The sequence below is a fragment of the Helianthus annuus genome, chromosome 5, assembly GCF_002127325.2.
Source record: "Helianthus annuus cultivar XRQ/B chromosome 5, HanXRQr2.0-SUNRISE, whole genome shotgun sequence".
NCBI classification, from domain to species: Eukaryota; Viridiplantae; Streptophyta; class Magnoliopsida; order Asterales; family Asteraceae; genus Helianthus; species Helianthus annuus.
In genome coordinates, this window is record NC_035437.2 from 27,847,224 (window position 1) to 27,856,889 (window position 9,666).

General features: G+C 34.2%; 1 protein-coding gene across 1 annotated transcript; it reads left to right on the forward strand.

Moving 5' to 3' along the window:
• The first annotated feature begins 1,751 nt into the window (after positions 1–1,751).
• LOC110940617 (probable receptor-like serine/threonine-protein kinase At5g57670) lies at positions 1,752–8,938 on the forward strand. Its single transcript, XM_022182175.2, has 7 exons — positions 1,752–2,255; positions 2,564–2,818; positions 5,107–5,264; positions 5,372–5,451; positions 5,564–5,699; positions 6,197–6,346; positions 8,542–8,938. Exons 1-7 carry the CDS (start codon positions 2,060–2,062, stop codon positions 8,713–8,715), a joined length of 1,149 nt encoding a protein of 382 aa, XP_022037867.1. The 5' UTR covers positions 1,752–2,059; the 3' UTR covers positions 8,716–8,938.
• Positions 8,939–9,666: the final 728 nt, after the last annotated feature.

A 9,666-nucleotide genomic window follows, 5' to 3' on the forward strand; every position in this document is an offset into this window, starting at 1 on the left:
ACTTTCTATGGTTATTAGAGCTCTTTACTTGTTGGTTTGAAGGACACTATATGATGATATTGGTTTGGTTATGAGTTTTGAAGATGCCCATATCAAAAGGCATATGTTAAAAGACTATATTTAAAACTCCAAAGCAAAATTTACACAGTTAATGTAAGTGGTTTCCTGTCATATTCATATGTCAGGTGTAAAGATATTAACAAGGCGTGTTTTTTTTTAACAGCAAATGTTATCTCCTACTTTCACATACAATATTGCAAAATAGTAAATAAACTTATATTTACATATATTTACATTTGGCAATTTGTTGTTATTATAAAGGTGTTTGCTTGAGAAATATTTACATAAACCAAGTCCACTGAATACTAACTTATTAAGTACTTTAATGTGTTATGATGTGCTTCTTGTTATACCATTATGATATATAGGCTTTCAATTTTATGTGTTATTATGTATTTTTGTTCATCTGATAAAAATCTTACTAATGATGATGTGGCAGACCTATGTGGAATTTTTTGTTGATGAGCAAACAAAATTTATAAAAGTTGAAATCTAAATAAATAATAAAAAGAAGAAATTAAAAACTTTGCCGTAATTCTCCTTCCTTGTCGTCTCCCTTCCTAGAGGTCGTGATGGTGATGGTCGAGGGAGAATAGGATGGTCGTGGCCACAAAAGGCGATACCGAAGGTGGTGGCTTTTCTGGATCGTTGTGAAAGAAGGAAAAGCTTGGTGTTTCTTTCATTCTTTCTTTCTTATGTTTTCTTTAATATAATGCATAGGTGACAACTAATATTAAAAAAAAATGTCACATATGTAAATGAGTACGGTTTTATGGGTACACAGTCAATCAATGTACAATAACTAAACTAAAACAAAAAGTTTATTTGTCATACTACTATTACAAACGAAACATAGTGTACCACCTTAGGAAAAAGTAAAACCATTTGTTTTTTTTTATTTCTAAAAACATATCTAAAGATAATCTCTCAATCAATAAACTTATCAAATAATAAAACACAACTTCTCACTTACCTTCAATAAAAAATAATATGAAAACAAAACCTTTTTTTAATATCAGGACATCATTTATCCACAACTTTGAATGAGCAAAGCAACTATACGTCGTTAGCCGTCAACACTCACAACTTCAAAAATAACTACTGTCAATCGCAACTATTTATATATTGGCCTCCAATGGAACCGGACTAACAGAAGCCTCACGCTGTTAGTCTCCAGTCGCCAGAAAAATGCTTTTGGCCAGAAAAAGGTTCCTAAAGGTCCGATCTAAGGTTACGAAGAGGTTTGAGACGAAAATGTTGAGTTTTCCGGCTAAAAAGTTGTGTTTTCCGGCTAAAAAGAAGTTTTTCGGAGACCTAAATAATTGGGGCTTTTACTAGAAAAAGGTTACAAAGAGGTTTGGGACGAAAAGCTTGAGTTTTCCGGTAAAAATACGTTTTTCCGACGACCTGATACTAACGGCGTTGGGGTTCTGTTAGTCAGGGTCTATTGGAGGCAATATGTTAATAGTTGAGACTGCTAGTGGTTATTTTTGAAGTTGAAATTGTTGACGGCCAATAACAAATAGTTGGGATTATTATAATCCAATATTCCTAATTAATTTGACTACCTATAGTCATTATTAGATGATCAAAATGACTTTGTTTTTTCACTCAAATGAACTGGAACAATCCACATAGTACAAACGAAGCACACCTTAATTTTTTTAATCAAAAGGGGAATTACAATCAAATAATGGAAGGTGAACAACAATGATATGGATTATTTGCCTACACTAGTCCTCCTCAAGGACTCATGGGTCCAAAGATTTGACCCATTGATCCAACATTTGAGTAGCTTCATATTAACACAACTACTTTCACTACCCCTAACCCCCCCCACCCCACCCCACCCCACCCCACCCAACCCACAAAGCATATTTAAAACTCTCATCCACCTTACCTTCTTCTACTTCAACTTTTATTCAAGTTAAAACAATCTCTGTACAATGTCCCCTTAATTCTGACCCTAGAGAGAGATAGAGATATATCTTAGAACAAAATGAGGTACATAAGAACAGGCAGTTTCAAGAGGCTCTTCTCAATGAAGCGTCAAAGCTTAGAAGATTTGCCAAAAGATTGCATTTTTATGAAGCAAGAATCTTTCAAAGATGCTGAAACTGAGTCTTGCAAGAAACCCACCTGGAAATGCTTCTCTTTTGAAGAGATTTATGTTGCTACTAATGGGTTTTGCTCAGGTAATCACATAAAAATTTAATCCCTTTTTTATGTTTCTTTAATTAATAACACCATTTAGAGCATCTCCAATAATTCCCACTATTTTTTAAAAAACTTTAGTCTTTTTTATCTTTAAGCAAGTTCTTGGGTATAAGTTCTTGTTTAAAGTCAAGAAAAGTTCAAAGTTTGAAACTTTATATGGATTAAGGTTGTTAAATGACCAATTTCTTTCATGGGTGTCTATAAAAATTGAATCTTTTTTTATGGGATTTAAATATTTATAATATTTTCTTGGTGTTATTAACTTTGTGGTACATGGGTTTTGTAGAAAACATGGTTGGTAAAGGAGGGTATGCAGAGGTTTATAAAGGGGTGTTAGAAGATGGTCAAGCAATTGCTGTGAAAAGATTGACACAAATATCATGTGATGAAAGGAAAGAGAAAGAGTTCTTGACAGAAATAGGAACACTTGGTCATGTAAATCATCCAAATGTTTCATCTCTCTTGGGTTGTTGTATTGATAATGGTCTTTATCTCATCTTCCAGTTTTCCTCTAAAGGTTCTGTGGCTTCTCTTCTTCATGGTACTATTTCTCAACATTTCCTTGATTTGTTTCTTGAAAATCAATACTTAATAGTTTTTGTTTTTCTCTTCTTTCAAACCTATCATTATACTTGCTAAAAAACCAAAAAACAGTCCATGGCTTTATAGCGTACTCACATCTTCGGGGTGAGATAATACTTTAAGACCAATAAGTCCTGGGTTCGATTTCCACAATGGAGGTTTTCCCATATTTATTGGGTTTCCTCCTGAATTGGTGTATAGGCATTATGCCTAGTGGAGATGGATATGATCCGGTGGTTCCGCTGATGGAACTATGATACTCCAGTGGTCCGTTAGTGATTCAAATTTTCCGTTAAAAAAAAAACCAAAAAAGAAAAACAATTGAAAGTATATAAAAAAGGATATAATTAACAAAGTGACAAACTTGACATTGATACCCACAATTTTTACCTGTTTTTTTTTCATTAATCAATGTATATTTAAGGGTAAAAATGTCAAAACAGGATTTTTTTTTTACTGTGAATGTAGCATCTATTATTGTGTACCAATCACGTCTTGCATTAAAATGAGTGATTTCTGGCAATTTCTGTGGTTATTTTGGAAAAGAAGGCCTTTTGTCACGGGGTTAGTTTTCGACCCCCGTGTGGCGTCCCCAAGTCCCCGGGGACAAGCCAATCCATCCCGCTTCTTTGTGTGGGTCACTGGTTTCGTCCTGCCTTGGACTCATCAGGAGAGCGGCGCCAGCTCTTGACCAGTGGTGCGTTCGTCGTTTGCACGACTAGGCACGTACACCTCTTCATTGACACTGACTCCGTCCCCCGATAAAGTCCAGGACTAGCCAGTAACCCAAGCGTTCAAGCACAGCCCATAGCATTGCGATCTTCAAACATTTGGCCCGTGACACTCTCCCACCACCATTTCATGCACGTCCTCGTGCATGCTCGCCGTCCCATACCAGCTCGCATACTTGACAATGCATGATCCCCTTATGTTGAGCATGATTCACTTTGGGAGGGTAGGACACCCGAAAGCACAGCAACAATGATCTTCTGTCGTGCATGTTCAATATAGTACGTCAGTTTTGGTTTTAAGTGGCGCTGACGTCCGCCGCATCGGATTAGGTGCCGATGATTCACCTTGTTTCAGGAATACGGGGAACCTGAATAATTGTAGCAGCTTTCACAAAACTTCCTTTTTACGGCGCTGCTTGGACCGTAGATTTTTGAACATAACACGGAGGGCTTCACTGCAACTATACTTGAGCGGCTCTCACGATCCCATACTCGCAGAGTACAAAGACCTTTGCCGAAGCAAACCCATATTTGGTCTTCTCCCACCACCATTGCGCAACCATACTCTAAATGTTAAGCTCATTTGGTTAAGAGTCACGTTCCAACGTATCCGAGAATCGTTCTGCTCTGATACCACGTTGTCACGGGGTTAGTTTTCGACCCCCGTGTGGCGTCCCCAAGTCCCCAGGGACAAGCCAATCCATCCCGCTTCTTTGTGTGGGTCACTGGTTTCGTCCTGCCTTGGACTCATCAGGAGAGCGGCGCCAGCTCTCGACCAGTGGTGCGTTCGTCGTTTGCACGACTAGGCACGTACACCTCTTCATTGACACTGACTCCGTCCCCCGATAAAGTCCAGGACTAGCCAGTAACCCAAGCGTTCAAGCACAACCCATAGCATTGCGATCTTCAAACATTTGGCCCGTTACACTTTGTTCTCATAGTATGGATCTTTGTTTAATGCTAGTGGTTAGTCACTTCAAATCATTTGAAATTTGTATTTTTTTAAATCAACTTTTTTGGGCACCTTTTTCTTTTTAGCAGTTAATTTATACATGATTTAAAAACTACTTAGTAAACCATCAAATTTATTATTTTTTTCCTTACTTGAAAATGAGTTTATATAGATTTTTTTGGGTGGTTATCCTTTTGGCATTTTTTTCCTTACTTGAAAATGAGTTTATATAGATTTTTTTGGGTGGTTATCCTTTTGGCAAAGGACAATCAATTGTTTGCAACTGAATTACAACTACAATGGTAAGAAAACATAGCCACTCATTAAATAAGTGGTAAGCATAGCAAAGTACACAAACTACAATCATTATATTTTGTGACACAATTATTGGTCACAATGTATGTTTAATTACTTCCATTGGAAACAATATTATACTTTTTGCAAAACATATTTCTTTAGACAACACAACTATTTTATGTAGATTTTCTTTTTTTTTATTTTATACTTTTTTTCATAAAAAATTGTACTCGAAATGATTTTCTTGTCTTATTTATGTTTTGGTAGATGAGGATTTACCGGTAATGGATTGGAACACGAGGTACAAGATCGCCATTGGGACCGCACAAGGACTTCATTACTTGCACAAAGTATGTCCACGTAGAATAATTCACCGTGACATTAAAGCATCCAATGTTTTAGTCACTAAAGATTTTGAGCCACAGGTACGAAATCAGTTCCTCCATTTTTACATAGTTGAAGCTACATCTAACGTTATATTTTAATTAATAGTTACAAATTTAACACTCTTAAACAATGACATAATTACTAGATATCGGATTTTGGACTTGCAAAATGGCTTCCTTCACAATGGTCACATCATTCAATTGCTCCAATCGAAGGGACCTTTGGGTAACTAATTTCACTTGTTTGATATATATTTTTTTCCTATTTCATTTTATAATTATTTTATTGTAGCCTTGATTAATAATTTAATATCATTTTTGTCGACATATATTCACAGGCATTTGGCTCCAGAGTATTTTATGCATGGTGTCGTTGATGAAAAAACAGACGTCTTCGCTTTTGGTGTTTTTTTACTTGAAATTTTGTCCGGCAAGAAATCTGTCGACGGTTCCCATCAAAGCTTGCATGGCTGGGTAATTCAAAACATTAATTCAATACAAAATCAATTTTAAGTTAAACATTACGAAAACCACGATAACCGCATCAACCTTATACTTATTACTTTAATTGCAAATAATAAATCAGTTATATAACAGCATAACCACTAATATTCTTTCTTTCACCATATATATAACATGAACGGTGTACAAATGTTTATGCTAAGGAGGTCAAGATTTTTGACCCCCTCAGTCATCCAAATTGGTTGAAAGAAAAATCTAAAATCTTTTACTGAAAAATTTTAGTTTGACCCTTTGATTAAAGCCAACCTTATAATGACCTATCGACTAAAAACTTTATAGTGACTTCTCGACTAAAAAAGTCCAGCTTTCAACGCTGGCATATACGGTTTATGTGATTTTCTGTAAAAAATGGTTTCGTATTTAACATACTATTGTGTGTATTGGTGGGATTTACTGAGTATGATGATGATGATTGTGTGTATATAATCGTTTTTTGTAATATTTTATAGGCAAAACCAATATTAAACGAAGGTGAGGTGGAGAAAATAGTGGACCCAAGACTCGAAGGGGAATACGATTTGTCGCAACTTAATAGACTTGCCTTCGCGGCATCTCTGTGTATCCGAGCATCGTCCACATGGCGCCCTACGATGAGCGAGGTGTGTGTTGTATATTCTTTTCATAATCATTTCACTAGTCAGCAAACATCTTTTTAATGTAGGGTCAATTACTTTAATCAAACTTTAAATAAGGAATATATTACTTTTCCATTTACTATAAATAAAATTAAATTATTATATGTCACCATTAATCCAAATGACAAGTGTTTAACAGGGTGTTTTGGGGTGAGTTTTGAAAATAGATTATGCGTTTTAACAATCAGAATCAGATAATTAACTGTAACAAAACGTGATGTTGAAAGATAGTGTTTGGATTTGATTATGTTGCTTGATATCACAATAATCAGATAATCAACTATTTGAGTGTTTGGCAAATATATATTTAAAAAATAAACAAGTGAAAATCCTTTTCTAAACGCAAATAATCAATTTTTGGAAAACCGCATTTTGTTGCAGTGGGGGGAGCTGCTTTTGGAAAACTGCGTTTTATAACTTTCTAAACGCAAATAATCAATTTTTTTAATTTTTTTTACCCAAACACTCAAAACTGACTATTTACGATTTCAAAACTCAATAATCTAAAAATCTCCTTCAAAACTCAACCCAAAACACCCTCTAAATCAGTCACTATTTAGGATAAATCGATTTATGACACAATGTAAAGACGTGTAGCCTGCTTTATTTGTTTATAACATACATAAAGCGTTTAATTTATGATGTTGAATTTAGTCAATAGGTTGTCACGGCAACTTTATCCTAACAACGTAGTTTTTTAGTGTTTATCGTAATTAGTTGTCTTATTATTTCTAATAATTATGTTTTTGATAGTTGTTTTAATTACTAATCATGTTAAATGTGTCGTCTCATTTATATTATTGCACTACTTATAGTTAATTGTGTTAACGTGTCATCTTGTATTATTCGTGTTGTTTGTTGATTATAATACAAGTTAACTATAACTCTTATATTTTTTATACACATATAACCATTTTGAAATATTAGTAAGAAAATGAGAATAAAAAAATGAATGTTTATATCAAGTTGTAATAAATATTTTAGAGGTTTGTCATTTTCGATATGACGCTTAAAACTTTAAAGTCCAAGCCATGTATAGGGACCATGTCGGAGCGCATAAAAATGAAATGTTTTAAATATTTTATATTATGAAGTATATGCCTGTCGAATTTTGGAGTTTTAAATGACGAATTTTACTTTAATTAATTAGAGATGAATTGAATGTAATTAACCTAGATTAAATAAGTTGGATAATGAACTTAAAATATATAAACTTGTCCCTTCTTGATTCCAATTAACACCCTAGCTAGCATAATATTTTATTTATCGGTTCTATGATCTTATATAACTTGCTCTTTAAACAGCTTCTTTGGTTTTGTTGTCTACAAATACATATTTTAATGGTTTGATGTGTGTCATTGAAAATAAATAATATTATGGTACATGATCATTTCAAGAATTTTTAAAAGACGTATTTTAAATATAAATCAAATATTAAAATATGTTAGAGAAAATCAAATTATATCCATGACATGGAAAACTAATCAATTTTTATTTAATAAATTTAAGTTTCGAGGGTGAGAAATCATGGTTATAACTTATAAGCCAGTGCGTTATGGTAATTAAGAAGATCCATAAAATCATCTGGTTGTCCTCTTCGTGATCTGCCACCCGTGGGATTGCGTGAACGTATATATGCATTATTTTTTGTTGACTTTAGCTTTTGTCTTCTTGATGATAATCAAGGTAATCAATATCATAATATATAATTAGGGAAAAAATAAGATGTTTTAATATGGTGGTTTTGATAAAAACCTATGGATGTTATATTTCACCAACCTTGCAATAGCCCCTTGGATTCAACATCATACAACAGTATGATCCATGTGCATACACAAATGGCAAAATATAAAATTGTTATATCATTAATAATATCAAAATTGACAGCATTTTAACGTTTTATCCCTTTCATGAATACATTATTATTGATAATGATATACTACCTTAAGGTGCGACTTAGTCAATATTGGGATTTTGTTTTTTTCTTTTTCTTTAATTACTATAGTTAGAATTAGGGTTCAAATATCACTCTTTTTGTTTTCATTTGGGAATCATATCCTTATTTTGTATATTAGTTAGTTTTTTAGTATTAAATTTTGTTTTGTAATAATCTTCTAAGTATGTTGTATAAGGGATTGATGTCGATTCTTGTTTTGTAGATTCTTGATGTAATGGTTTCGGAAGAACTAGATAAAAGTCCATGGAAAATGCCTGATGAAGAAACCGAAGAACAAGATGACTTCTGGGGTTTTGAGGATCTCGAGTTTGAATTCTACGACAGTAGTACCTCCTCGCCTTCTCTCCAAGATTCAGGCTCGACAAAAAGTAGTTAGATAGGAAGGACACACAAGGGAACTTATTAGATGGTTCATGTGTATATACGGTTTATCTCACATGAAGTGATAATACAATTTGTTGATCACTATTTAGTAGTTCGACACGTAATGTTATTATTTTGTGAGTCGGGTATATACACACAGGAACCATACTAGACTTTATTATGTACATAAAAAGTTTTTATTATATTAATAAAAAAATCTGCAAAAATTTAGCTGATTCACCTTTTCATACTTTAAAATTTTGAGGGTAAAACAATAATGCTATGGTGATTTAAATTGCACCTTTGTTAGAATTAAAGGGATCAATCATCCACTAGTTACAATTTTTTTTAACGGCCAACAGAATCAATCCTGAGCACTTTTGGGGCACCCACTGGACAAATGGAGTACTTCGAGAGTAACCCGAGTCCACCACCAATTCCGGGGAAAACCTGGTAACCCACCCGCCCGTAGGCACGACAGTGAAATTACCGGTAAAACCCGTTTGGCTCAAGGATCCAACCCAGGTTTCTCTGGGTCTCCTATCATTGCCCACCAGTGCCTCACTCTGCACCAAGTAAAAATTAAACTTACATCTCTCAAAAGAAATGCAAGCATTCTACCACTTGGTCTAGAGATATTGACAATCCACTTGTTAGAATTAAAGGGGTCAATCATCCACATCACATGGAGGGTATGCTCATAAGATTGCACAATCATGGTTGCTAGTGACCAACTCAGCTTTTGAAGTCCAGCTCATAATAATAATTCCACCTGTGACAACACCAGTGTAGGACATTATACACACATATGTGTCGTTATTTTGTGACTCCAGAGTACACACATGGTCTAGTGGAAACTTAGAAGGTTAATTGGAGTCATTGAATGGGAGTTCACTTGGTTAGTATTAGTATTTAAATGGGAGCCAATAATGGAGGAATAGTGGTTTAAATTGATGGCATGTAT

Excerpts from the sequence above, each read along its gene's own strand:
- LOC110940617 (XM_022182175.2), top strand. The coding sequence starts at position 2,060 with ATGAGGTACATAAGAACAGGCAGTTTCAAGAGGCTCTTCTCAATGAAG. Across the intron at positions 5,700-6,196 it reads ATCAAAGCTTGCATGGCTGG|GCAAAACCAATATTAAACGA; the intron begins GTAATTCAAAAC and ends AATATTTTATAG. Across the intron at positions 6,347-8,541 it reads GGCGCCCTACGATGAGCGAG|ATTCTTGATGTAATGGTTTC; the intron begins GTGTGTGTTGTA and ends CTTGTTTTGTAG.